General features: G+C 68.0%; 1 protein-coding gene across 1 annotated transcript; it reads right to left on the minus strand.

The window, feature by feature from the left end:
* Nucleotides 1-640: 640 nt before the first annotated feature.
* On the minus strand, nt 641-27,293 carry MUC2 (mucin 2, oligomeric mucus/gel-forming; the record flags this gene model as incomplete). Its single annotated transcript, XM_082684196.1, has 49 exons — nt 641-1,032; nt 1,124-1,250; nt 1,520-1,559; nt 1,677-1,805; nt 2,433-2,531; nt 2,614-2,736; nt 2,950-2,990; nt 3,100-3,204; nt 3,366-3,540; nt 4,181-4,212; nt 4,302-4,402; nt 4,526-4,610; nt 4,972-5,150; nt 5,783-6,005; nt 6,260-6,443; nt 6,990-7,237; nt 7,642-7,816; nt 8,124-8,353; nt 8,625-8,974; nt 9,660-9,807; nt 9,893-15,682; nt 16,678-16,884; nt 17,240-17,280; nt 17,644-17,791; nt 18,294-18,425; nt 18,621-18,777; nt 18,906-19,145; nt 19,294-19,473; nt 19,560-19,670; nt 19,978-20,116; nt 20,308-20,459; nt 20,799-20,899; nt 20,989-21,041; nt 21,163-21,418; nt 21,657-21,783; nt 22,049-22,143; nt 22,508-22,672; nt 22,767-22,904; nt 23,010-23,079; nt 23,172-23,282; nt 23,377-23,515; nt 23,682-23,799; nt 24,310-24,435; nt 24,590-24,800; nt 24,913-25,022; nt 25,113-25,203; nt 25,583-25,697; nt 26,174-26,444; nt 27,218-27,293. 49 exons carry the CDS (start codon nt 27,291-27,293, stop codon nt 795-797), a joined length of 12,702 nt encoding a protein of 4,233 aa, XP_082540322.1. The 3' UTR covers nt 641-794.
* Nucleotides 27,294-27,306: the final 13 nt, after the last annotated feature.

A 27,306-nucleotide genomic window follows, 5' to 3' on the forward strand; every position in this document is an offset into this window, starting at 1 on the left:
TCTCCACGGCCACCCAGACAGCCCAGCAGCCCGGCACTCTGTCGGAAAAGGACCAGAGGGGCCCCTTCCTGAAAATTCCCTTGTTGGTGGCTCCGCTCCCACAACCGCTTCCCAAATACCCACGGGCCGGTGGCCAGGCGGTGGCGCACACACACAAGGTCAGCCTCCTGCTGGCATCCGCAGAGCCAACCTGAACTTCCGCACGTGGGGTCTAGGGGCTGGTGGCCCTGTGGGCACGCCCAGCAGCAGGAGAGACCGGCCAGGCCTGCCTCGGCCTCGGAGCCGGCTTGCTGCCCCGGTCGTGGACCAAGAACAAAGCTCTTCGCAGCAGAGAGACCCAGGTCCAGGCACGGTCCCCTCACACAGATGCAAACGCGTGCACATCCCCACTTGAGTCACACATGCACACACGCCCTGAGCCTCTAAGACCCCAGACAGCCCCTTTGTGCAGTCAAAGCTGGAAGTCCCGGAGGGGCCACCTGCTCCGCCCCGGCTCTGCGACGTGCCAAGAGCAGGACAGGACAGGGCTTCCGCAGGTGACCTGGGGGAGGCGGTCCCTGGGGTTGTCCCCCCGGACTTTCTCACTCGCTCACCCCACTGCAGCCACCCAGAGCCCAGCCCCCACTGAAACACACCGGCACAGCGTCTGCCTGAGTTTATTTGGGAAAGCGAAGAATTGAAGAAAGACTCAGAAAATAAATATGGACCGAGACGAGGCGGCTTGGTGAGGGAGCTCGGAGGCTAGCGGGAGGGCGCGGTGGAGGGCGGGGGGGTCCTGGACGGCAGGACTGCTCTCAGTCCCTCCCCAGGGGCAGGCCCCGGGGGCTGGCGCGCCGCTCGCGGCCGGGGGCCCCGCGCTGAGCCCGCGGGAGCCCGCACACGGTGTCCTGGCAGGAGCAGCTCTCGATGTGGGTGTAGCGGTGCTTCCGGGAGCTGCCGTCCGGGCAGCTCAGCTCCACCTCCCGCTGGCTGGTGCGCCCCTCCTTGCAGCAGGAGCACTGGTGATCCAGGGCCTGGGCCTCGGCCGAGTACCTGGGGCACGGGAGGGCCAGGGTGAGGAGCCGCTCCCAGGCGGAGGAGCCCCGTCCCTACCCCCCACCCCCACCCCCGGGCTGGGCCTCACTTGACGGAGGTCCCGCAGGACCCAGAGCAGGAGTTCATCACGACTTTCTTGGTGCAGCCGGAGTGAGAAATTTCCTTGGTCATGGGGACGGTGGAACAGAAGATCCTGGTCTCATTCCGAGGGATGCCTGGCAGGAGGGGGCGGAAGCTCTGGGGGAGGGTCTGGCGGAGCTCGGGGCAGGGGTTCTCCACACCTTCAGGGGCCCACGGCTTCCTCCCTACGGCTGCTTCTCCCTCCCCAATCTCATCCGGCCTCGGCTGCCCCCAAGCCCGCAGGGCATCCCGTCAAATTCAGCGTCCAGTGGACAGAGGCAAAACGCCGTCCCCTGTGCCTCTCCCACTCCAGGGTCCCGCGCTCCAGGGCCCCGGCTGGACCGCCCCACCCGGGCGCACTCACATTTCCTGCAGCATCCGTTGGGCATGAGCGTCACGGAGCCCTGGAGGGAAGAAGAGTGAGCCAGGACCCAGGACCGCCCCCCAACAGTAAGCAGCCCCTCCTGCCACGGGGTGTGCAGCGACAAGGACCGGACTGCTCCTGGGGACCCCCCACTCACTGGGAGGCAGATGCTGGGGTCGAAGTCAGGGCAGGTGATGTTGGACACGGAGGAGATGAGCTGGTTGTGGATGTTCGCGCAGCTGAAGAAGGTGCAGTTGTTGGTGGGGTCGTGACGTATGTCCCCGGGCTGTAGGACAGAGGGCGGTGTGGTGAGGGACAGCGAGCCACCGGGCAGGGGACCCCCAGGAGGGGCCTCGGGACAACTGCCAGCCTGCGGTCCAGAGACACATCCACACCCTAACCGCCGGCACCTGCCGATGGGCCCTCGTGCAGAGAAAGGTGTTTCTAGATGTGACAAAGTCAGAGGTCAGGAGAGCAGACCATCGTGGATGACACAGGTGGCCCTTCATCCAGCCACCAGTGTCCTTGCAGAGAGCAGGGGCCACGGGACAGGGGGCAGAGAGTGCACGGATGTGGCCACGAACCCAGGGCTGCCTGGAGCCCCAGAGGCTGCAGAGGCAGGAAGGGCCCCCAGAGCCTTTGCAGGGAGTAGGGCCTCCCTTTGATCTTGGCGCCGGACTCGCCGGGGGGCAAGAGTCAGCCACTCACGGTGTTTCCAGCCCTCATCTGTAGTCCCGGGTCATGGCCTCCCCAGGACCCTTGCAAAGCCGCACCCAACCCAGCAGAGACCCAGCTGGGGACAAGGAGTGGTCCCAGGCTCCGCCGCTGGCTCCGGGTCGCCCGCGCCCCGCCCCGCGCGGAGAGGCAGGACGAGCCCTGTGAGCCAGCGGGGGGGGGGGGGCTCCCCGCGCACCTTCAGGATGATGGTCTCGGTGCCGGGTCTCTTGATGATGCAGTGGGTCTGCTGACACTTGCCACAGCACTGCCCGGGCACGTCCACCAGCTCGAAGCCCTGCGGGACACGCACGCTCGGGTCGGCGGGAGCAGGAGGGGCGCCGGGAGCCGGGCGGGGGGCCGGCGGGGGGGGCGCTTACGGGGCTACAGCTGTCCTCGCAGTGCACATGGGTGCAGGAGATGATGTTGAGCCGCGAGCCGCTGTCCGTGCGGTTGGTGCAGACACAGTCCTCGCACTTGGAGGAGTACACTGGCGACCCGGGCTGGGAAGCAGGAGGCCGGTGAGGCCGGCCCCGCCCACGCCTGCCGCCTGCCGCAGGGGGTCGTCCGCAGGCCCGAGCACAGCGTGGAAGGCCCAGGGCGGGCACACACCCCACCCCACTACCCCTCCCCCCGGGGCTCAGCTGGTACTCAGCCTAGGACCCCCCCTTGGCCCAGGACCCTCCGCCCGGGACCGCCCCTCGGCCGGGGCTCACCTGGTACTCAGCATTCGCGTGAACACACACGCCCTTGGGCACTGGAGGAAGAGAAAGGGGACGGGGTCAGGCAGGCCCCGCAGGCGACGCTGGGTGTGTGTACCGTGTGGGGCCACCCCCCACGGCTCCCCGACGCCAGGCCCCACTGACCACAAGAGTAGGACGGGCAGCACTTCCCGGGTTTGGTCTCGCTGCTCACATCGAAGCCCAGCGGGCACTTGGGCGGCTTCCCCTGGCACAAGCTCGTGTTGCACTCTGCAGGGGACGGAGCACGCGGTAGGAAGGGCAGGGCCTGCAGGCCGCGGCCGCCTTCCACACGCAGCTCGGGGGGACGCGCCCTGCTGGCCCAGCCCCTGCGGGCCCCCAGGTCGGAGGCACGCTCGGTGCGGAGCTGGGGATCCCTCCGGGGCTCTTACTGCAGGACGTGATGTTGCAGCAGGTGTCGGCGGGGTTGACCTCGGTGAGCGGGTAGGTGCCGTCCTCCGGGCACGTGACCGGCTCCTGGCGGCACTCCTTGGGCTCGCAGATGATGCCGCGGCCGCCCTCCAGGCACACGCAGTCCTTGCAGTCGAACTCAAAGTGCTCCCCGAACTGGGGGCAGAAAGTAGGCGGGCGGGTCACAGCGCCTGCCCTCTCGCCCCCTTCCGCGTGCCGGGGCCGCCCGCCAGGCGCCAGCACTCAGCCGGGAGGGGCACCGTGGCGGGCGTGGTGCTGAGGGTCCTCAGGGACCCCGTGCCCTTCCCACGTCCCTGCACACGGGCCATATCACTGACAACACAGCCGTGACCCAATCCTAGCATTTACCCCCACGGGCCTGGCACGCGGCAAATCGCCACACGTGTGTGGGGGGGGGTGTGGGGTTCATGGGCTAGAACCAAGGAGTCCAGCGCACGTGGAAGACACGGACAACACTGCCAAGATGTCATGCTGGATTTGGACGGAGTGTCTGACGCCCGAGGGTGGGTGGACAGTTGGACGGACAGAGGGAGAGAGGGTGGCTGCGTGCCGGTGTGGATACGTAGAAGGAGGTGGGGGGACGGAGAGGCAGGGTGGGAGATGGGGGGGCAGCCAGGGGGCAGCCAGGGGGCACCCCTGCAGGCTCAGCCTTCCAGGACTTGAGCGACAGGACGCAGGGTTTGAGACTCCCAGGTTCCTGTGTGCGACCCGCCCTAGCCCCCCACAGTCCGGGTGTGTGGGTGAGTCCCTCCCAGCGCCGGGAGGAAGGGCCGACCTTTCTGGGCACGTCATCAGGTCCCACGCAGCCTGGGGAGGGAGAGAACACAAGCCCGTTAGCGGAGCCCAGCGCCGCAGGACCCGGGGGCTTCGCCGAGCCAGGAGGGCGGGCGCCATACCGCACATCTCCACGCAGACGTCGAACCCGGGGGCGTAGTTCATGGTGCCCTCAGGACAGAAGCAGCCTTCCACCAAGCGGGCGTTCTTCTGCGCCATGGGCCTGGGGGGAGGACATCACGAGACGGGTGTGTCGCAGGCAGGGCCAGGCCCGCGGGACCACGACGCCCGACAGTGTCTGCCACCCTGGCGCACACCCGTGGGGGAGCTGGCTGTCCCTGCGCACCTTAGAGCAGCTGTGCTAGACTCGCAGGAAGGCTCATCCGCGGGGCCGCAGGCCCGGTACTCCCTGTGCGGTGGACACGTCATGGCTGCGGGAGGGAGAGGGATCAGAGGAGCCGGAGTCCGGAGGGAGCACCCGCGGGCCCTGGCGAGGGACAGGCCTGCCCAGCAGAGAGCGATTGGCCGTCCAGCGCCGCCCACCTCAGCCCCCCACGCCATCCCCGAGCTGGGATGCGGGTGCCCAAGTGCCCAGCCAGGCTGGCGGGAGCCCCAGGCCCCCCGGCACCCCCAGCCCGTCTTTCCTCCCGCCTCAAGGCCCAGGCCTGCGTGCGCTCCCCGCCCACCCGGCCCTCCCACCCCCGACGTGGCTTCAGGCCAGACACGGCACCCAGGGAAGCCCAGAAGCCCAGAGACCCGCGGGCCGCAGGTCTGGGGCGGGGGGACACGCACAGCAGACCCCGTGGGTGTGGTTCCTCCAGTCGACACAGATGTTGGCCTGGGCACAGAGGGCGGCGTAGGCCTGCAAGCTGGCACACTCCAGGCCCGAACCGGGCACGAAGCAGCTGTCGAACACGCAGGCCTCGTAGTAGTGCTTGGGGGGCACCACAGCGTGGCACGGCGCGAACAAGCTGTGGGGGAGGGGCGGGTCATGCTCAGGCCGGCCCTCCCCAGCCACCCAGCACCTCCACCCAGAGGCCCTCCTGGAGCCTGGCTCAGCCTGCATCCCCCCAAAACAGGCGCCCGTGGGAGGACAGTGTCCGGGGAGTGACCGCGCGACCCGGCCTGGGGGTGGAGAGGAGCTCCAAGCTAAGTGGCTGCCAAGGTTCCGGGACCCCCGCCTGCAACCCCAGGGAGTCCCCCAGACTCAATTCGCACAGCTCTGGGGACAAGGCCCTCGCGCGCATGGCCGCTGGCTCTGGGCTTTCTCCCGGATCCCAGCCCTGAGCGCTCGGGCTGGCCCCGCAGCCCCTCTCCCTGTGGCCTGCAGCTCAGCCATTCCCACCGAGGCAGGAGAGATCAGTAGGTCAGGAAAGGCACGGGGCTACGTGACAAGACAGCTCAGCCCCGTAGACGTGAGAAGCCCCAGTCCTGGGCCCCCCGCGACCCAGTACCTGCCCAGGGCACCCTGACTGCCCTGGACGTCCCGGCCCCGGGCTCAGCCCTGGGCCTCAGCTCCTCTTTGCAGATGGGAGTGCAGCACGAGACGCCACTGCTCCCTGAGACCCTGACCCCGCAGCTTGCAAGGGGCTGGCAGGGGCACCTGTCTCTGATGAGCTCGCAGAGGGGAGACGCGCAGTCCTTGCCGGAGGTGGTGCTGGCCCCTGGCGGCGTGATAGCCGGACGCTTGGTGGTGACGCTGGTGTGGGGACAGTGTGGCTTGGAGGGATCGTTCACCACCCACTGGTCAGCCGCCAACTCGCAGTCGGACACGACCTCCCCGCTGGGCAGCATGCAGTCGTCCGCCGTGTCATTGGTGCACGTGCCTGTGTGGGGAGGGAGCCCACGTCGTACACACCAGCCCCCGGACCCTCTCCTTCTCCCGCCTGGGGCCCCCGGAGACCGTCAGGCCGGGGCCAAGGGCACAGACGGGACAAGACTCCCATCGGCCTCTTCCCACGGGGCCCGGGGCCGGGAGCGGGAGAACCACGGAAGGGCTGGCAGGAGCCCTCACCCAGCCCCCCACCTCCGAGCTGCCCTCCTGGGGGGGGGAGGGGCCCACAGGGGCCGAGGGGCTCACCGCACTGGCCCTTGGTGTTGTTGCCAAACAGGCGGTGAGGCAGCGTGATGGAGAAGGAGAGTCCGTTGTAGGTGATGAGCGCGCCCAGCTTGGAGATCTCCACCATGTAGCTGATGCCCGACTGGTACACGTGCAGCTCGTTCTTCATGTAGGGCAAGGCCACGACCTGCCTGTTGACCTGCACCTGTGACCGGACACGGGGTCAGGACAGCCAGCGGGCAGGCGGGGGACCCTCAGCTGACCTCAACCTGGCCACTCGGGAAACAGAGCCTCGTGGATCTGACAGGGGTGAGTCGGGGCAAGCCGAGACCTCCCAGAGCACCTGGGATCGCCCCACCCCTGCCTGTTTTCAGGCTGGTGTGTCCAGTGGGTGGACCTCAGCCTGTCCCCCGGCTCCCTGGCGGCGGCCCTGGTCCCTTCCCCACTTCGTTTCCATCGCTCTCGCCAGACTTGTCCTGGCCAGTCCCCGGGGGGAGGTCACAGGACACTGCACTCAGAGGCCCGGGAGACGCCGGGGCTGAGGGTGCGGCTCCGGCTCCAGGACACGAGCAGCCCCACGCGAGTGTGTGGCCAGCGCCGTGCTTGGGAAGGGGACTCCGCCCAGAGACCTGGGGCCCGGGCTGGTGGTGGAACATGAGCGCGGAGGTCAGGGGACAGCGCGGTCCACCACGGAGCAAGGGCACGGGCGCACGGCGCAGCCTGCGTGGGCGTCCCCGACCTGGCCGCGCACCTGGACCTTGATGGGCATCATCTGCAGGGTCTTGATGAGAACCTCCTGGGACTGGTAGCGCACCACGAGCGTGCGGGGGCAGGACACCCGGTCGTTGGCGTCACAGTGGTAGTTGTCGATATAGACACCGAAGTTGCCGAGCGTGGGGGTGATCTCCTCCACAAGCACGTACGTGCAGTTCCCTTGGTAGCTGTAGTACAGCCCGTCGAACGTGACATAGTGGGGGTCCCCCCAGCCCGCGCAGTAGCCTGTGGAGGGTGCGCCGCTGAGCCACGCCGAGACCCGGGCCCGGGCGGCGCTGGGGGCAGGAGCCGGCGGAAGCCCCGGCCGGACGGGCACCGCGAGCAGGAACCCCCAGGGCGTGTGGGGCTTCCAAGCCCGTTCTGTGGGACGGAGCCTCGCTTTGGAGCCAGAAGACCCAGGCTCTAAGCCCAGCTCTGCTCCCCCAGCCCCGGGAGCAGCACCGTTCTGCAGGGGTGGCCCTGCTCCCCCAGGCAAGCCCCTCCCTTCCCCGGACCCTCTGCCGAGGAGGGGCAGTGAGCAGGAAGCCCACCGCAGGCAGCCACGGCGTCCAGCCCAGGCCCCGCACCCAAGGGCCTCAGACCCTGCAGTCACCCCACCACCAAGGGTCCCGCGCCTCGGGGGGACCTACAGTCGCACTCCCAGTGCGGGCAGCACTCCTCGGGGCTGTAGACGAGCGTGGGCCGGAGCCCGTTGGCGCAGGTGGGCTCAGGCGGGACCTCGCACTCCACCTCCACGAGCTCTACGGTGTTGTTGTACTTGCAGATCGCCATGGTGCAGTTACACAGCCACCACTTCTCATTCTCCTGCGGCGGGAGGGCGCGGTTCAGAGGCACCAGCCGGGACCCCCTCCCACGCCCGCTGGAGGCCGAGCCACCAGGCACCCCGTGCAGGACGCGGCTCACTGCCAGCCGGCTCCCTGCAGCAGGGGAGGCTGGGGGAGATGCGGGGGCTCCAGCGGATCCTGTGCCCGGAAAGCCAGTGGTGCAGCCGCAGAGACGGGGACAACTTGGGGTGACCCGCGGAAAGGCAGCGCCTGGGCTCCAGACGCCTGGTGGCCCGGTGCGTGTGCTTAGTGCCAAGGGGACAAAAACTGGCCCACGGCACACTGACCTGTCTGGGAGGGTCAAAGTCCGGGCACCCAGGGGGCTTGGTGGTGGCCACTGTGCTCGATGCTGTAGGCATGGGTGGTTTGGGTGTTGAGATGGGTGTCGGCTTGGAAGGGGTGGGTGCCGGGGAGGGCGTGGACGGGCATGACCAGTTGAAGATCTCAATGGTGCAGGCCAGCGAGCAGTTCGCATAGTAGCAGGTGTCCCCGTGCGTGCCGTTGTATACCATCTCGCCTGCGGGGGGAGAGGCCGGTCCCCCACTGTCCAGACAGGGCTGGCCACCGGGCTGTGCAGGCGCGTCCCCACGAGGCCACCCACCCCCACGCCCCTGGCACACGGCTGCAGCAAAGGGGGCCGAGCACAGGGACAGCCGCCCACACCCAGCATCCAGCTTCCCCGACGAGCTCCCGGTTTCGACTCACGCCTGACCCCTCACCCCTGGTAAAGCAGAGGCCGAAGCCCCACCAGCCGATCACCAAAGAACCCGAGTGAGAAGCTGGGATACCTGGTGCGAAGTATGTTTCGTTCAAAACGCAGCAGCGGACCTGAGTGGAGGACCTGACCGGGCCCGTGCTCACACCGACGTTGGGGGTGGAGATCGGGGTCAGGGTGGGGGTGGGCACATAGGAGGTCGTGGTGCTGGCGGTTGGGGGCCTGGAAGGCATGGGCGGCCTGGGGGTTCCTGTGGTGGTCGTGGACGCAGTCGTAGGAGTGGGTGTGGAGGGGGTTCCTGGGGTGGGCGAGGGGGGCCTGGTGGTGGTCTCGCTGGTAGGCGTGGTCTTCGAGGAGGTGGGGCCAGAGGTCTGCAGGCCTGTAGGAATGGAGATTTCAGGGCGGAGCTGACGGCACCGCTCTCTGAGAGGCCACAGGAGCCTGATGGCAGATGCCGCCTCCTCGCAAAAAAACCCGCTCGAGGCGTGGCACGTGGCACGGAAAGGCCGTTGTCCACTTTCCTGGCTCTCGGCCTCGAGGGAGGACAAGGAGCGCAGCGCCCACCGTTCCACAATGTTAGGTCCCCGGCGGGGAGGCGGAAGCCGTGGTCACAACATCGGTCCCACTGAGATCGTGCTGACCAGCTGCCCTCCAAAGCCCTACTGGGAGGTGCAGACACAAGTGGCAGACAGAAGGAGGGTCCCTAGGGCACCTGGCCAGCAGCCTCCTTTCCCCACTGGCCCCACATGCCACAGTGGGGCTCCCTCCCTGGGCTACTTTGCCCTGGTGCCCATCACTCTGCCAAGGACAGAGGAACAAGGACCTCGGGCAGCTGTGCCTGTGGAAAGACACCTTAGGGGAGCAGTGGGGAGCCCTCAGCTCTGCCGCTCACACACAGCCTGACGGTCAGCAGCTCCCTCAATGCTCAGTAGCCACCCTGCCATGCAAGCGAGGCAGGCCGGACCCTCGCTCGGGGACCCTCTCCCTGGGCAGCATGGGGGCAGCACCTCACATGTGAGAAGCCGTACAGCTCCCTGGCAGGAAAGCTCGCTCGCCTAGACCAAGGGGCCTGAGCACACCACAAGCACACAGTCTCCATGCCGATTACGTGCCTGGAGGGCTGCTCCCGGGCGAGGGCGGAGGGGAGGCCGAGGTGCCCCCAGTGGTAGTGCCCTTCGGTTCAGTTGGCGGAGAGGGAGACAGTGTGCTGGAAATCTCCACGATGGCTGTCGTGCTGGTCAGAAGCGTCGTTGATTCTGTGGAAGCAGGAAAGGTGAACTGAGAGTTGGAAGGAAAGGAAGGCTCAGGTCGGGGTTTGGGGAGGGGGGATGGGGGTCTTACCTGCAGGTGTAGAGCCCATGCTGGTGCTGATGGTGGGGGTCGAAGTCGGGGTCACCGTGGTGGTGGTGGTGGTTGGCGTTGTGGTCTCGGTGCCCGTGGTGGTGCTGATGGTGGGGGTCGAAGTCGGGGTCACTGTGGTGGTGGTCGTGGTTGGCGTAGTGGTCTCGGTGCCCGTGGTGGTGCTGACGGTGGGGGTCGGGGTCGGGGTCACTGTGGTGGTGGTCGTGGTTGGCGTTGTGGTCTCGGTGCCCGTGGTGGTGCTGACGGTGGGGGTCGAAGTCGGGGTCACCGTGGTGGTGGTCGTGGTTGGCGTTGTGGTCTCAGTGCCGGTGGTGGTGCTGATGGTGGGGGTCGAAGTCTGGGTCACCGTGGTGGTGGTGGTGGTTGGTGTTGTGGTCTCGGTGCCCGTAGTGGTGCTGATGGTGGGGGTCAAAGTCGGGGTCACCGTGGTGGTGGTGGTCTCGGTGCCCGTGGTGATGCTGATGGTGGGGGTCGAAGTCGGGGTCACCGTGGTGGTGGTGGTGGTTGGCGTAGTGGTCTCGGGGCCCGTGGTGGTGCTGATGGTGGGGGTCGAAGTCGGGGTCACTGTGGTGGTGGTGGTGGTCGGAGTGGGCGTTGTGGTCTCGGTGCCCGTGGTGGTGCTGATGGTGGGGGTCGAAGTCGGGGTCACCGTGGTGGTGGTGGTCTCGGTGCCCGTGGTGGTGCTGATGGTGGGGGTCGAAGTCGGGGTCACCGTGGTGGTGGTGGTGGTCGGAGTGGGCGTTGTGGTCTTGGTGCCCGTGGTGGTGCTGATGGTGGGAGTCGAAGTCGGGGTCACCGTGGTGGTGGTCGTGGTTGGCGTTGTGGTCTCAGTGCCGGTGGTGGTGCTGATGGTGGGGGTCGAAGTCTGGGTCACCGTGGTGGTGGTGGTGGTGGTTGGTGTTGTGGTCTCGGTGCCTGTGGTGGTGCTGATGGTGGGGGTCGAAGTCTGGGTCACCGTGGTGGTGGTGGTGGTTGGTGTTGTGGTCTCGGTGCCCGTGGTGGTGCTGATGGTGGGGGTCGAAGTCTGGGTCACCGTGGCGGTGGTGGTGGTCGGAGTGGGCGTTGTGGTCTCGGTGCCCGTGGAGCTGCTGATGGTGGGGGTCGAAGTCGGGGTCACCGTGGTGGTGGTGGTGGTGGGGGTGGGCGTTGTGGTCCCAGTGCCCGTGGAGGTGCTGATGGTGGGGGTCGAAGTCGGGGTCACCGTGGTGGTGGTGGTCTCGGTGCCCGTGGTGGTGCTGATGGTGGGGGTCGAAGTCGGTGTCACCGTGGCGGTGGTGGTGGTCGGAGTGGGGGTGGTGGTCTCGGTGCCCGTGATGGTGCTGATGATGGGGGTCGAAGTGGGGGTCACCGTGGTGGTGGTTGGCGTTGTGGTCTTGGTGCCCGTGGTGGTACTGATGGTCGGGGTCGAAGTTGGGGTCACCGTGGTGGTGGTGGTGGGGGTGGGCGTTGTGATCTCGGTGCCTGTGGTGGTGCTGATGGTGGGGGTCGAAGTCGGGGTCACCGTGATGGTGGTGGTGGTTGGCGTTGTGGTCTTGGTGCCCGTGGTGGTACTGATGGTCGGGGTCGAAGTTGGGGTCACCGTGGTGGTGGTGGTGGCCGGGGTGGACGTTGTGGTCTTGGTGCCCGTGGTGGTGCTGATGGTGGGGGTCGAAGTCGGGGTCACCGTGGTGGTGGTTGGCGTTGTGGTCTTGGTGCCCGTGGTGGTACTGATGGTCGGGGTCGAAGTTGGGGTCACCGTGGTGGTGGTGGTGGGGGTGGGCGTTGTGGTCTCGGTGCCTGTGGTGGTGCTGATGGTGGGGGTCGAAGTCGGGGTCACCGTGATGGTGGTGGTGGTTGGCGTTGTGGTCTTGGTGCCCGTGGTGGTACTGATGGTCGGGGTCGAAGTTGGGGTCACCGTGGTGGTGGTGGTGGGGGTGGGCGTTGTGGTCTCGGTGCCTGTGGTGGTGCTGATGGTGGGGGTCGAAGTCGGGGTCACCGTGATGGTGGTGGTGGTTGGCGTTGTGGTCTTGGTGCCCGTGGTGGTACTGATGGTCGGGGTCGAAGTTGGGGTCACCGTGGTGGTGGTGGTGGTGGGGGTGGGCGTTGTGGTCTCGGTGCCTGTGGTGGTGCTGATGGTGGGGGTCGAAGTCGGGGTCACCGTGGCGGTGGTGGTGGTCGGGCTGGGCGTTGTGGTCTCCGTGCTCGTGGTGGTGCTGATCGTGGGGGTCGAAGTCGGGGTCACTGTGGTGGTGGTGGTGGTTGGCGTTGTAGTTTTGGTGCCCGTGGTGGTGCTGATGGTGGGGGTTGAAGTCGGGGTCACCGTGGTGGTGGTGGTGGCCGGGGTTGGCGTTGTGGTCTTGGTGCCCGTGGTGGTCCTGATGGTGGGGGTCGAAGTTGGGGTTACCGGTGTGGTGGTGGTGGCCGGGGTGGGCGTTGTGGTCTTGGTGCCCGTGGTGATGCTGATGGTGGGGGTCGAAGTTGGGGACACCGTGGCGGTGGTGGTGGTCGGGGTGGGCGTTGTGGTCTCCATGCTAGTGGTGGTGCTGATCGTGGGGGTCGAAGTCGGGGTCACTGTTATGGTGGTGGTGGTTGGCGTTGTAGTTTTGGTGCCCGTGGTGGTGCTGATGGTGGGGGTCGAAGTCAGGTTCACAGTGGTGGTGGTGGTGGTGGGGGTGGGCGTTGTGGTCCTGGTGCCCGTGGTGGTGCTTATAGTGGGGGTCGAAGTTGGGGTCACCGTGGTGGTGGTGGTGGCCGGGGTGGACGTTGTGGTCTCGGTGCCCGTGGTGGTGCTGATGGTGGGGGTCGAAGTCGGGGTCACCGTGGTGGTGGTGGTGGCCGGGGTGGGCGTTGTGGTCTCGGTGCCCATGGTGGTGCTGATGGTGGGCGTCGAAGTTGGGGTCACCGTGGTGGTGGTGGTCGTGGTGGTGGTCGGAGTGGGCGTTGTTGTCTCGGTGCCCGTCGTGGTGCTGATGGTGGGGGTCGAAGTCGGGATGCCCGTAGTCGTAGTGATAATGGGAGTGGTGGTTGGGGTGCCTGTGGTCATGGTGCGGGTCGGGGTCGGGGTGCTAGCAGGAGGCAGCGTGGAAATACAGTAGTCCGGCAATACACAGCATTCAACATTAATCTCGTAGTTGAGGCAGATGGGCGGTGTGATGCCCCCTGGCTTCTGGTCTTCATTTTTGCACACCAGCCCAACAGAGAGGTCGCACACCAACTTTTGCCCAAGTTCTTCGATGGGAATGTGGGGAAACATCACAGCTCTGCAAGAAATGTTGGCTGCCCAGCCTTCTTTACAGAGGCCCTGAATCGATTCAATATCCCCACCTGGTCTAGAAGGGTTCGGTTTCCCGGAATCCACCCAGCCTGTCCAGTTGCACTGAGGCACACACGGAGTGATTGTTGGCTCTGTGGTGCTTAATCCTTGGGTAGGCGTGGTGGTGCTGGTGGTCGGGGACTCTGTGCCTGTGGTGGTGGTGGTTGGCGTGGCGGTGGTGGTGGTCGGGGTGGGCGTTGTGGTCTTGGTGCCCGTGGTGGTGCTGATGGTGGGGGTCGAAGTCGGGGTCACTGTGGTGGTAGTGGTGGTTGGCGTTGTAGTTTTGGTGCCCGTGGTGGTGCTGATGGTGGGGGTCGAATTCGGGGTCACCGTGGTGGTGGTGGTGGGGGGGGTGGGCGTTGTGGTCTCGGTGCCCGTTGTGGTGCTGATTGTGGGGGTCGAGGTCGGGGTCACCGTGGTGGTGGTGGTGGCCGGGGTTGGCGTTGTGGTCTTGGTGCCCGTGGTGGTGCTGATGGTGGGGGTCGAAGTTGGGGTCACCGTGGTGGTGGTCGTGGCCGGGGTGGACGTTGTGATCTCGGTTCCTGTGGTGGTGCTGATCGTAGGGGTCGAAGTAGGGGTAACCGTCATGGTGGTGGTCCGGGTGGGCGTTGTGGTCTCGGAACTCGTGGTGGTGCTGATGGTGGGGGTCAAAGTTGGGGTTGCCGTCATGGTTGTGGTCGGGGTGGGCGTTGTGGTCCTGGTGCCCGTGGTGGTGCTGATGGTGGGGGTCGAAGTTGGGGTCACCGTGGTGGTGGTGGTGGCCGGGGTGGACGTTGTGGTCTCGGTGCCCGTGGTGGTGCTGATGGTGGGGGTCGAAGTTGGGGTCACCGTGGTGGTGGTGGTGGCCGGGGTGGATGTTGTGATCTCGGTGCCCGTGGTGGTGCTGATCGTAGGGGTCGAAGTAGGGGTAACCGTCATGGTGGTGGTCCGGGTGGGCGTTGTGGTCTCGGAACCCGTGGTGGTGCTGATAGTGGGGGTCGAAGTCGGAGTCACCGTCATGGTGGTGGTCGGAGTGGGCGTTGTGGTCCTGGTGCCCGTGGTGGTGCTGATGGTGGGGGTCGAAGTTGGGGTCACCGTGGTGGTGGTGGTGGCCGGGGTGGACGTTGTGGTCTTGGTGCCCGTGGTGGTGCTGATGGTGGGGGTCGAAGTTGGGGTCACCGTGGTGGTGGTGGTGGCCGGGGTGGATGTTGTGGTCTTGGTGCCCGTGGTGGTGCTGATGGTGGGGGTCGAAGTCGGGGTCATCGTCGTGGTGGTGGTGGTGGCCGGGGTGGGCGTTGTGGTCTTGGTGCCCGTGCTGGTGCTGATGGTGGGGGTCGAAGTCAGGATGCCTGTAGTGGTAGTGATAATGGGAGTGGTAGTTGCGGTGCCTGTGGTCATGGTAGGGGTCGGGGTGCCTGTTGTGGTTGTGGTAGGGGGGGTGGTGGTCGAGGTGCCCGTGGTGGTTGTCGTGGTGGGGGTCGGGGTCGGGGTGCTGGCAGGTGGCAGCGTGGAAATACAGTAGTCCGGCAATACACAGCATTCAACATTAATCTCGTAGTTGAGGCAGATGGGCGGTGTGATGCCCCCTGGCTTCTGGTCTTCATTTTTGCACACCAGCCCAACAGAGAGGTCGCACACCAATTTTTGCCCAAGTTCTTCGATGGGAATGTGGGGAAACATCACAGCTCTGCAAGAGATGTTGGCTGCCCAGCCTTCTTTACAAAGGCCCTGAATCGATTCAATATCCCCACCTGGTCTAGAAGGGTTCGGCTTCCCGGAATCCACCCAGCCTGTCCAGTTGCACTGAGGCACACACGGAACAATTGTTGGCTCTGTGGTGCTTAATCCTTGGGTAGGCGTGGTGGTGCTGGTGGTCGGGGACACTGTGCCTGTGGTGGTGGTGGTCGGTGTGGTGGTGGTGGTGGTCGGGGTGGGCGTTGTGGTCTTGGTGCCCGTGGTGGTGCTGATGGTGGGGGTCGAAGTCGGGGTCACGGTGGTGGTGGTCGTGGTGCTGGGGCTGGGCGTTGTGGTCTTGGGGCCCGTGGTACTGATGGTGGGGGGCTCTGTGCCTGTGGTGGTGGTGGTCGGCGTGGTGGTGGGCGTGGGGGTCGGCGTGGCTGTGGTGGTAGTGGTGGTGGTCGTCGGGGGTTCTGGTGTAGGTGTGGATGTAGTGGTGGTGGTGGTGGTGGTGGCCGTGGTCGTGGACGGGGGACACTGATCCATCGGCACACAGCAATTGACGCGAATCTCGTAGTCGTAACAGACCTCAAATGGCCCGTTTCCAAACTGGTCTTCATTGTAGCAAACGAACCCGAAGGTGACATTGCACTGCGCATTCTGACCCGCCTGCTCCCAGCTGAGGTGGGGCTCCACAGCCAGCCTGCACTCGATGTCCTCAGGGGCCCTACAGACGCTGTCAAAGGTCTCCCAGTCGCCACTGCCGCTGTGCACGCTGGGGTGGTTCTCGTTGATCCAGTCGGACCAGAAGCAGCACGTCCCTACGGAAGGAAGACCCAAGATTGGTCCCCACCCTAGACGCCGCTTCCAGGGAGCTCCCGGGGACTCAGAGAAGTCAGAGTCCCCATGACCACCCTTCCTATCATGGCCGAAGAGCCAGCTTAGAGAGTATAGAGCCAGACACGGTCCTGCAGCTGAACGCTGAGCCCGAGACAGAAGAGCCCCTCGTGCCACACCTGGGTGACAGACCCCGGCCTCAGTGCCCAAAAAAAGTAAATCCAGGGAGAGTCACCCATTGCAGTGAGGAGGCCCATGGGAAGGGGCCTGGTCTGGACTCCTGCCCGACAGTGCTCTCACCCAGTGCCAGTCTGCTCCGGGCGCTAAGCCCGGGGACCACTGAGGGCACCCGTCTCTGCACAAGGGAGTGTCACTGGCCACCCAGCCCCACAGCTGGGTCTCCCGGAAGGTTCCCTTTTCCTCCTGGCTCACCGGGCACGGGGGCTGCCTAGGACCTACCTGGAGTTTCTGGGGTGGAGGCCGGACCTACAGAAGAACGGGGAGGAAGGAAGCCTGTCAGCAGCTAGTTGGCCATGTCTCAAAGCCTTTTTCATTTTTACAACTTCCTCTTTCCTCCTTTTTTCTCTCTCCACGCCCCAGTGGCTTGTCCAGCGGCGGCTGCCGCCTCAGCAAGGCTGAGCGCATGGGAGTCTGGGACATTGGTCTGCTTTCGCAGAGACAGCCCCGGAGGTATTCCCCTGCTGGTCCAGGAAGTGTCCACAGGTCCTTCACTGCAGTCTGGGCTCGGGGGTGTGGCTGTGATGCCGGCTGGCATCTTAAGGTGAAAGGCCAGGGGCCCAGGAACACCCCCTGAGCTGAGGCGCCCATCATTGTCACCTCCAGCCCATAAGCAGAGGTGAGAGCTCACTGTGACCCGCCCCCCCCACCCCCCTCTTGGCCCCTAGAAGGGCCGCTTCCACTGGGCTCAGGGCAAGGCAGGTGCTCTAGGGGTGAGGGATGCATGGCCCTGGGGTCCTACCTGTGCTGGGGGTCGGGGAGGGGGTGGGAGTTGGGGTGGTGGTGGTGGTGGTGGTGAGGGGGGTGCTGGAGGTGACGGGGATCGTGGTGGAAGGCGGCCGGGAGGTGGTGGACACACAGATGTTGAAGTGTCTCTCCACCGTCCCGTTGGGGCCACAGATCTCCCAGTAGCAGAAGAAGCCGTCCTGGGTGTAGTTGAGAATCTTCCCTGGAGAGCAGGACAGAGACCAAGGTCAACATGGCCGGAAAAGGACAAGGACTGTCAAGAACCCCCCCCGGCATCCCTTAGCCCCCACAAATGCCAGACCCGTGCCCCCTCGGGACTCCACCGACAGGGCCCCCATCAGGGCACAGAAGCCGGACGGCACAGAGGTGGCCTCAGCTCCCATCACAAACATGGGGAGGCTGCTGCGAGTCAGAGCCAGCTCTGAGCTGGGAAAGGCCCCTGGGGGTCCCGGGCCCAAGGAGGGCAAGACGGAGCCCTGCCCCCGGGGTCCAGAGCAGACAGCCTGGGGGCTCTCCTGGGGGCCGCTGCACTGGGGTAGAGGCAGGGAACAGCTCACCTTCCTCTGGCCGGCAGACTTTCGAGGTGTTGGTACACACGCTGGAAAGCAAGCGTCGAGCTGCAGAGCGCGGGGACGGCCCTTCCCGGCCTCCCGGCCTCCACCCCCCGCCCTCAGCGCCCCGGGCCCAGCTCCAGGTCCTCTGCCCGTGGACGGGAACTCGCCCGGCCCCCACAGCGCTGCAGAGCGCGGGGACGGGCCCTTCCCGGCCTCCCGGCCTCCACCCCCCGCCCTCAGCGCCCCGGGCCCAGCTCCAGGTCCTCTGCCCGTGGACGGGAACTCGCCCGGCTCCCACAGCGTGCCTGTGGGGCTCTGTGTCGGCCCGTGCGTGTGGCTGTGCGTGCAGGTGTGTGTGCACGCACGTCTGGCGCACCCCCAGACCCCAGCGGGCTGAGCTCAGGTACCAAGACTGGCAGTCCTCCTCGCTGGGCACAGATGCTCCGGGTGGGTAGCGGGTGTCCCCGACATAGCAGCCACATTGGTCCGCCGTGACGCACCGCTTCAGGTCCTCGTCATAGATGGGCCTGTCCTCCGGGCACCGGGGATAGCAGCCTGGCGGGCACAGGACACGGGGCATGGGGCTTGGACTTGCAGAGGGTCCCACGGTCCCACGGCCACCAGACCCCACCCACTGTCCCCACCACGGCAGGTCCTTCTCTCCAGGATGCTCCTCCGGGAAGGCCAGGGAACAAAAGGACAGTGGACCGGACCCCCCACACTGGGCCCCACACACTGCCAGATGGCCAAGGGGACAGCCAGCACCCCCTCCTGACCCCGCATTCCTTCCAGGGGGTAGGACACTCCCTCCCCAGAGCAGGCTCACTCCCTCACGCCCCGAGTTCTCAGCTCCGAGGCTGAGTCTGCCGGACCTGGAGTCCGAGACACCCTATCTTGGGCTGATCTGCAGCTTCCTGGGGGCCCTGTCCTCTCCCGGATTCTTTCTGCCTCTCTAAGCTCGTGGAACACACTCTGCAGCGCGGTGGGCCCGGTCCACCGGCACCTCGGGTCCCCAGCGGCATGGGGACAGCGTCCCTCCTCGCCGAGGGCCGCTTACCCTCCAGGTAGGACACGGAGATGTTGGAGTGGATGCCGTTGATGGTCCTGCAGGTCTCGAAGCTGCGATTCCCACAGGGCTCATAGTGCCACTCACACTCGTCTGGGGGGTTGTAGTAGTCACAGAATACGGCTGCAGGGGCGGGGGTGGGGGTCAGACTCAGGGAGGGCCGAGGCCAGGCCAGCGCGGCCCCTGAGGAGCGACACTCAGCCCCTGGAGTCAGGGAGGCGGCAGCAGACCCCGATGACCCATCACTTCATGGTGAGGACTACTGTCCCCACACAGCGCAGCCCCCCCTCCCCGCTCCAGGACAGGGCGGACACTCACGGCACAGGTCCGGCGTCCTCCAGAACACGCAGGCTCCCTCCTTAGTACACTCCTGAGCGTAGGAGGCCACGGCCGAGCAGAAGCACTCACAGTCCCCGCCCGTGTCGCAGGAGCAGGAGTCGTGGACGCAGGCCTCGTAGAAGGGCTTGGGGTCCACCTGCGGGAGAAGGCTCTGTGTGCCCGGCCCCGCCCCCAGGCCCCGCCCCACCCCCAGGCCCCGCCCCCCACCCCAGGCCCCGCCCCACCCCCCAGGCCCCGCCCCACCCCCCAGGCCCCGCCCCCCACCTTGCTGTGACAGACACTGAACACCGAGCTCTTGATGATGCTGCATTGCTTCTCGGCCCAGGAGAGGCGGTGCGGGTTCCGGGCGCAGGGATCCGGGGTGACGCTCACGTCCGGACAGGTGGGGGCCTCCTTCCAGCTGTTCCCGAAGTCCAGCTCGCTGTCCACCACCATGTGGTCCCTCGTGGTGAAGTCGTTGCTGGAGCGCTGGTCAAAGTTCCCGCACAGCCCGCAGACCCGGCCCTGCAGAGACAGAGAGCAGTGGGACCGGGGTGGGGGGGCTCAGGGTGCTCCGGGAGCAGGCTGGGGGCACGGGGGACGGCGTGGGAGAGGCTGGGGGACTGGGGGGACCTGGGAGGCAGGAGGCGGGCAGGTGAGAGCTGCCGCGCACCTTGTAGGACGGGGCCAGCTTGATGAAGACAGTGGTCTTCTTGTCCCAGATGACGATGACGCCGATGCTGGCCTCCACCACCAGGTACTGGCCCACCTCCCGCGTGGTGTAGGCCACGTGGTGGCCCGTGTCCCGCTGAATCACCAGGCGGTGCTTGTCCTCCAGCTTCAGCTCCGTCCTCTGTGCCCAGGGGAGAGGCCCTGTCACTGGCCGCGTCCACGCAGCCGCGAGGGCTCACACGTTCCCCGGGGTCCGGCGGCACTCACCCCCAAGAAGATTTTGATGGCCTTGGAGCAGGTGACACCCGTGGTGCCACAGGGGACGTTCTCGGTCATGACGCTGAAGGAGCCTGAGGAGGAGTTCTGGCCGCAGTAGTCCTGGGGGCCCACCCAGGACGTGAGCCAGACCGGCCAGGCCACCGGTGCCCCCCGGCCCCGCCCCAGCTGGGCTCCGCGCAGACGCAGCCCTCCTCAGCAAGAGGGGTAACCACGAGGCAGGGGCCCTTGACCCCACGCACAAGCCCCTCGCTCCCTGTGCGGCGTGGGAGGGTCACAGAACGGGCGGTCGGAGGCAGGGCTGGGCCCCAACCGCACCCCCTTCGACGGGGCCCCCTGGCCGGGCTGATGACGGCTCAGAGTGTGATGCGGGGCCGCGGGACAAGGGCCGGGGTGGACTGGGCCTCACCTGAACCGCCACGTAGGAGCAGTGTCCGTCGAAGTCGTAGTACTTCCCGTCGAAGGTGACGTAGTGGCCACTCCCGTAGATGGAGCAGGAGCCGTGGCACGGGGACTCGGTGCACGCCCAGCGCCCTCGCCGGCAGGTGCTGAAGGGAGCGAGAGGGGCTGGAGGGGCCGCGGGGGCCGGGGCCTCCCTGCTGCTCAGAGGGCGGCCTGGCCGCCGGGCAGCACGGGGCCACCCCTTCGGCAGCGCACGCGCCCGGCCGCCACGCCCTCGTCCGTGAGCACCATGCGCCCCCCCGCCCGCCACACACTCCCGCCAGGCCAGACCACGTACCAGGTGTTGCAGTCCACCTTGATCTCGTCCCCGGGGGAGTACAGGTCCTTGTTGTGCGCACACGGGCACTCGGCCTCCTTGACGCAGCCGCCGCGGCCGTCGTCCATTAGCCCGTCCGGGCAGACGCAGCCGCTGACGCACTCTGTCTGGTACTGCAGGGTGCCGGGGAGGGACAGCAGGCTTCAGGCCCCGAAGGCCAAGCCGGCCTCTCCTGGAGCCGCCCCCTCTTCCTGCTCTGCAGACACCCCTTTCTCCCTTGCCCCCCCGACCTCTGTGCGCTCTCGCTCGGCCTCACCACAGGCCCGGGAGACAGGCGCAGGCTGCCGGCCAGGGGTCCCCACACGGCCCTGAGCCCTCCATGGGCTGGGCGGGGACCCCTGGGACGGGGAGGGCCGAGGAGGCCCATGCGTGTGCGGGACCCGGCGGCCGGACCCCAGGGCCAGTGAGGAAGCCCGCGTCCACCCTCCCCCATGGCGGGCCCCCGCACGCACGTGGCCGGCGGCTCGCGTCTGACAGCTGGTGGGCCGCGAGCTCTGGACGGTCAGGGCCGTCAGGTTGCTGCAGTCCACGTAGATCTTTGGGGCCGAGCAGCCTGGGGGACAGAGGGGCCACCTCAGCTCAACGGCAGCCGGGGCGGGGGCGGGGCCAGTGAGGACGGGGTGCGGGGCGGCGCCGACTTACTCTGGCCGAGCAGCCTGACCGGCCTGCAGTGCAGCCTCCCGTTCTGGCAGACGCTGAGGGGAGGAGGGCGGAGGTGAGCGGGCCGGCTCCTGGCGGGCAGGGGACGGGGCGGGGGGGGGACACGCCAGCGGCGCGGGGACGTGGGCCCTCCGCCTCCCAGCCCTGGCCACCTACCAGCGCTCCTCCTGCCTCAGCACCACCTCCCCGGCCTCCAGGTAGAGGCCATGGTGGTAGCAGGAGCACTTGGCCAGGGGCACGCAGCGGCCCTTCTCGTCCAGGAAGGTGTTGTCGGGGCAGCCGCAGCCGTCCACAGGCGCGAAGCCCTGCGGGCAGTGCGCGTCGGCCTCGGAGAGCGAGCGGCAGGTAGGCTGGCAGGTGGTCAGGTTGTACAAGAACACCTGGGAGTTGGGGCAAGAGCCCACGTCCTCGTCTGCGGAGATGGGAGGGGCGGCGTGAGGCGCGGAGGGGTGACCCCAGCTTCCTTCCCCGCCGGCCACTCCCGAGCACCCCACTTCCGTCTGGGAGAGGCAGAGGCCTGTCCAGCCAAGGGGCCCACGAGGGTCCCCGGAAGTCCCCAGCCCACCCCCAGGGAGCCCCTCACGAGGAGAGCAGTGGGCCGACCCCTCCCGCCCCAGGGCGCCCGGGGGCCTCCCAGGGACGGCACTCACTGCAGACTTGCTCCCGCCAGCCCCACAGCAGAACGCCCTTGGCAGCACAGGCGCGGGCGTAGGAGGACAGCGCAGCACACATGCAGCCCTCGCTGTTCTGACAGTTACACGCGTCATATTTGCACCTCTGCGGGCGGAGGAGGCAGGCCGTGACGGGGAGAAGCAGGCGGGCACACCCCCACGTGCACACACAGTCGCACACAGACGTGCACACGCAGCGACACCCGTGCACATTCGCACACGGACGGACCTTCCCGTGTGACGGGCAGACACACGCACGCACACACACACGGACACGCCTTGCAGGCCGGGGTCAGGCCCAGCCCGGGGCACACAGCACACTGCGCGGGCCCGGTCAGGTGGCGAGTGGTGCACGTGCGGAGCCCACGCACCTTGTAATAGTCTGAGGGGTCCACAGCCGAGTGGCATCTCCCAAAGGGGGTCTCCGTCTTCTTCAGCAGGGAGCACCAGTGCTCGGCATAGTTGGCTGGAGGGGGGTCAGGACCTCAGCAGGGGTCATCCCCTGAGCCCCGCTGCCTGGTCGCCCGGGCCCCTCCCTCCAGGGCAAGACCACCGCCCTTGGAAGGCGGGGTCCCCACCACCACCCCTCCCACGACCTCCCCTGGCAGGGTAGGTGACACGCACGGCACCGGCCCCGGGACGAGGGCCGCCACCCAGCGACGGAGGAGCAGGCCCGGCCCCTTTGCTGGGTCTCCTGGCGGGCAGCCACCGTGGGCCACCATCCACCAGCCACGTGGCAGAAGGCAGCAGGTGCGCGGCCGGCCGCCGGCCTCCACCCGCCCCGCCCCCGCCGCACACCCCGCCGCACACCCCGCGAGGCCGGGCCTCACCGCTCTCGATATTGAGGGAGCAGGGGTCGTCCAGCCAGTCCAGCTTGTCGTGACAGCTCGCCTGGGCCTTCCAGGTGTTGGCGAAGCCGGCCCCCGTGGCCTCCACCAGCCCGCCGGCCGTCCTAAAGTCGTCCCCTTCCAGGCCGTTGAAGTTCCCGCAGAGGCCTGAGGGGCAGCACAGGGTTGGGAAGGGGCAGGGGGCGGGGAGGCGGGCCCCGCGCGGGGCCTCTGAGGGGGGCCCGCCCAGCGCGGCACTCACCCTGCACGCGCCCCTGCGCGGCCCGGTCCAGCGTCACGAAGAGCTGCATGACGGGCTCGAGCTGCACCTGCAGCCTGAGCCCCACGGAGGTGCTCACCATGAGGTGGCGGGAAGACGGCCGGAAGACAGAGAGGCTGGCTGCGGGACGGGGCGTGGCGGCCGGTCAGCGGGGGCTCTGCAGCTGCGGGGTCGTCTCCCGCCCGCAGCCCCCGAGCCGCCAGGCGCCCCCGGGGAGGGACTCACCGGTCGCGTGGGGCAGGCTCACCGGCCGCTCGTTCAGCAGCACGCCGCCGTCCGACTGGAAGGCCACGACCTGCAGGAGGGCGGGGGGGACAGCCACGCTGAGAGGGGCTGGGGGGCTCTGGGGGGCCGCGCGGGGGCGGGGGCAGGGGCGGGGGCACCCACGTTCTTCCTGTCGTCCGCCAACAAAACCACCGTCTTCAGGCAGGTCTGCTTGTCGGTGGAGCCGCAAGGGGCCAGCTCACCCAGGAGGGCGTAGGAGTCGTTGTGGTCGCCCTGCCAGGCACGGGGCGGTGGCAGTAACTGGTAGGAAGCCCGGTGCGGGGCCGAGCCCCACCTCAGCCCGCCCACCCGCCACCCGGCCAGCTACCTTGATCAGCACGTAGTAGCAGTCCCCGTGGAAGGTGTACCTCTTCCCGTCGAAGGTGGTGATGTGAGAGCCGCCCTCCAGGGCACAGGTGCCCGGGCACGGCAAGTCTCTGCACACCCAGCGGCCAGCGGTGCAGACGCTGTGGGCAGTGGGACACACAGCAGGCTCAGCGGTGCCACCAGCACTGCCCCCCAGCCCCTCGGACCGGCAGCCCTGCCCCCCAGCCCCTCGGACCGGCAGCCCTTGCCCCCCAGCCCCTCGGACCGGCAGCCCTTGCCCCCCAGCGCCCCGGGCCCCGGACCCACCACTCCTCGCAGTCACTGCTGAGCTGCTGGCCGGGCGAGTACAGGCGCCCATGGAGTCTGCAGTGACAGCGGCTCACAGGGACGCAGCCGCTGCCTGCGATGTCGTCATACACGGTGCCTAGATGGTGCAGGACACAACGTTACCCTTGGCCGGCCTCAGGAAGCCCCCAATCCCCACACCGGGGCTCCCGCCGGTGGGGCCAGAGCCCTGGGCTGGTGTGTGAGAGGTGAGGCGACCCCCGAGGTGGGGCCCCAGCCACGCCTCCCCCTCCTCCTGCAGGTGCCCCTGCTCCTTTGGGCAGCACCTGTGCCCCCTCCCCACGCTGCGGGAGCCTGGCCTCCGGACCGCCTTCCTGGGGACCTCCAGGCTCTGCGAGTGGGGCTGGAGGGCGTGAGCCCACAGAGCAATGACCAGGAAGGAGCCCCGCCCAGACTCCCCAGAGCCACCACGGCATGCGTTTAGGGGGAGGGGGTCCTCCACACTTGCCAGGGAGGGGAGCACTGCACCTTACTTCTGGCACCGTGGCCGGCCCCCCCAGCCCGGTTCCAGGGTGCACCGGCCTCAGGGGGCCACATTGGGGCCACGCCCCCACCCGCACGCCCGTCCCGTGGCCTCCGGGGCGCACACCTTCTGGGCAGAAACAGCCGTCCATGCGGTGCTCCTCGCACAGGCGGCTGCTCTCCAGGTGGGAGCAGGTGTCCACGCAGGGTGAGCCGCTCTCCAGGTAAACCATGTTCCCGGGGCAGCTCTTGGCTAGAAGGGCAAAGGCAGGCCCCTGAGCGGACACACACGCCCAGGGGAGGGGAGTGCGGCAGGCAGCGGAGCAGGACGTTCCCCGACGGCACCCCGCTCAGGGCCCCAGGGGCGCCCGCCTCCCCGGCCATGCCGGCCGCCCCGTGGCACTTACGGCAGAACTCGGCGGTCCTCCAGTTGCCGGGCCGGCCACCGGCGTGGGAGCACTGGCGGGAGAACTCGGCCAGGGTGCTGCAGGTGCAGGAGGGGCCGTCGGGGCAGTGGCAGCGGTCCTGCACGCAGGCCTGCACGAACGGCTGCCGCGGCACCAGCCCCTCGCAGTCCTCGAAGGCCGCGGCCGCCAGCAGCTCCTCGCACTCGGCGTGCTGCAGACACGCGGAGCGGGGTTCGGTGACGGCCCATGGCCGCCCCTTCCCGCGATGCCCGCGGCACCCCCCACCCCCAGGCAAACCACCCCCCGCCCCGGCCCTGACTCACGTGCCGGGAGCAGGACTCCGGGGCCGGCTCCTCCTCGGGGTCCTCGCACACCGCCTCGGGCTTATGGACCTTCTGCAGGTTCCCGAACTCGATGGCGCTGAAGAGCACGCCTGGGGGCGCGGGGGGCCGTCAGCCGGGGCGCCCAGAGCCTGCACGCCCACCGCCCCCGCCGCCCCCGCCGGCCCCGAGGAGGCCCGCACCGTCAGACAGGAACTCGGAGTAGGTCTGCAGACCATTGTAGTCCCCGCAGAGGCCGCACGTGTGGTTCCGGAACTTGCTGTCCAGCTCCAGCTGTTGGGGGAGGAGGGGCGGGTGAGGGGCCGGGGCCCTGCAGGACCACAGCCACGGCGGCCGGGGTGAGCGTCCCACGGCCGGGCCGGCCTCAGCCTCGCCTCCAAGTGGCACTGGGCTCGGCCCGGGCGGCGCAGGCGGCAGGGGTTACCGAGGACCAGGAGGGGCTTGGGCGGGGGGAGGGCGAGCCCAGCTCCCCTCTCCCTGAGGTTCCCCACCCTGGGAGGGCTGCACGGCCCCACCCGGGCTCCCCCACAGCACTGCCGGCCCCCACAGAAGCCCCCTGACAAGGGTCGGGCCCCAGGCACCTGCCCTCCCCTTGGACCCCAGAGGCCTGCAGGAAGCACCTGGCCCCAGGCCCAGGAGGGGCCACACCCACCATGAGTGAGTCCTCGCGGTTCCACATGAGGGTGAGTCCCGCCCGGGAGTAGACCTTGGTGTAAGCCTCGTTCTTCTCGATGAGCAGCCCAGAGCTGTAGTGCGGCATGCTGACCCTGGGGCAGGGGCGCGGGGCGGGACTCACTGGCCGGCCACCGAGCTGCCCGCCGTGGCAGGCCCTCCGCCATCCCTCCGCCCCAGGGGACAGGAGGGCCTGAGGCGCGCGGGGGAGTCCTCAGCTCCCAGCCGCTGTGTGGGCCGGCTGGACCCCGGCGGCACAGCCCCCGTCCGCCCCCTGGCTGCCTGTCTCCCTGTCCGCACCCCCTCCGCAGGGACCTGTCCTCAGAGCCGGGCTCTGCCCACCCCCGACCAGGGCTGTGCCCAGCCCACGGGGACTGGGGAAGACAAAGAGCAGGAATGAGCTTACAGCCTCATTGTTCCAGGGACAATGGGGGACAATGGCCTGGGAGCGGGAGGGGCTCCCACGGGCTCCCCCTTCTGTAACTGGAGCCTGGGTGCTGCCTGGGGCCCCCAAGGGAGGGGCAGGGAGCCCCTCGCCCGCACTGGGGGGCCGTCGCCCAGCCGCACTCACATGGCCCCGTTCACTACAACCAGCTGGCGGGTGAGGTAGATGGTGTCGTCCTTGATGGTCAGCAGGATGTACTTGAGCCCGGGGCGCCCCCCATCGCGGCTGGAGGCCCGCTTCAGGTGCACCGCGAACTCCTTGTAGGAGCCCCTGCAGTCGGACGCGAAGTTGTAGTCGCACAGGCCGGGGAAGCGGAAGACGTCGCCGTCGAAGGTCTTGTAGTGGAAGTCGCCCCAAGTGCTGCAGACGCTGTGGCCGTGGTTCTGGGTCCTGCCCTCTGGGGGAGCAGGGGTGTGCGAGTGAGCAGCCCGCGCCCCCAGGAGGCCTGTCCCGAGGCCCGCCCAGCAGCCGCCCTCCGAGCGCCCTCCGTGAGGCTGTCCTGCTGGAGTGGCCCCTGCTGGACCCTGGTCACCCTGCCCGGGGGGTCTCAGCCTCCCAAAAGGACATCTCCAGCTGCCACACCCTCACGCCCCAGCCTGGCCTGGGATCTGCCAGGCAGGCAGTGGGGACAGAAGGGCTTTCCGGAAGCCCACGTACCCTGTCCGCCCAGCCCGGGGTCCCCTGCCCTGTCGTGGCCGGAGTCCGAGCACGCTCAGGGGGTGCCCACATCGCGTCCGCATATTGGAGACCAGCTCCCCTCCGGGGGCTTTTTCCCCCAACCCGCGTCAGATGGAGACGTCCCCAGTTTTTCCTGGAACGACCCCTACATCGTGTGTCCAACACCCCACTCTGCAGAAGGGCCGTCTTGGCCTCGGCCCTCCGAGGGTCCCTAACAGCCGGCCCCTCTTGGCTGCCCCTGCCTGCCCCACGCAGGTGTTTCCAGAAGGCACTGCATTCCGGACACACGCTCTGGCCAGGAGATCGCCGTCGAAGGGACGGCGCGGACCCAAGACTGCCTTCCTCCTTCCTTCCCTGCACTCGAAGTCTGCAGGGCTTGGTGGGCACGACCCCTGACCCCTGTGGTACACCCCAGCGTCTGGGCAGGGAGGGTCACTACTCCCAGGTAGAGCCTCTCCTGGGGGCCGCCCTGGCCTTCCCGTCGCCTCTCACCTCTCTGGAGCTCTGCGGCCCCGGGGGAGCTCAGGGCCAGGCCGACGGCCACCAGGAGGGCGAGCGGCAGCCCCATGGTGGCTCCGGAG

Source organism: Mustela nivalis, assembly GCF_964662115.1.
Source record: "Mustela nivalis genome assembly, chromosome: 9".
NCBI lineage: Eukaryota > Metazoa > Chordata > Mammalia > Carnivora > Mustelidae > Mustela > Mustela nivalis.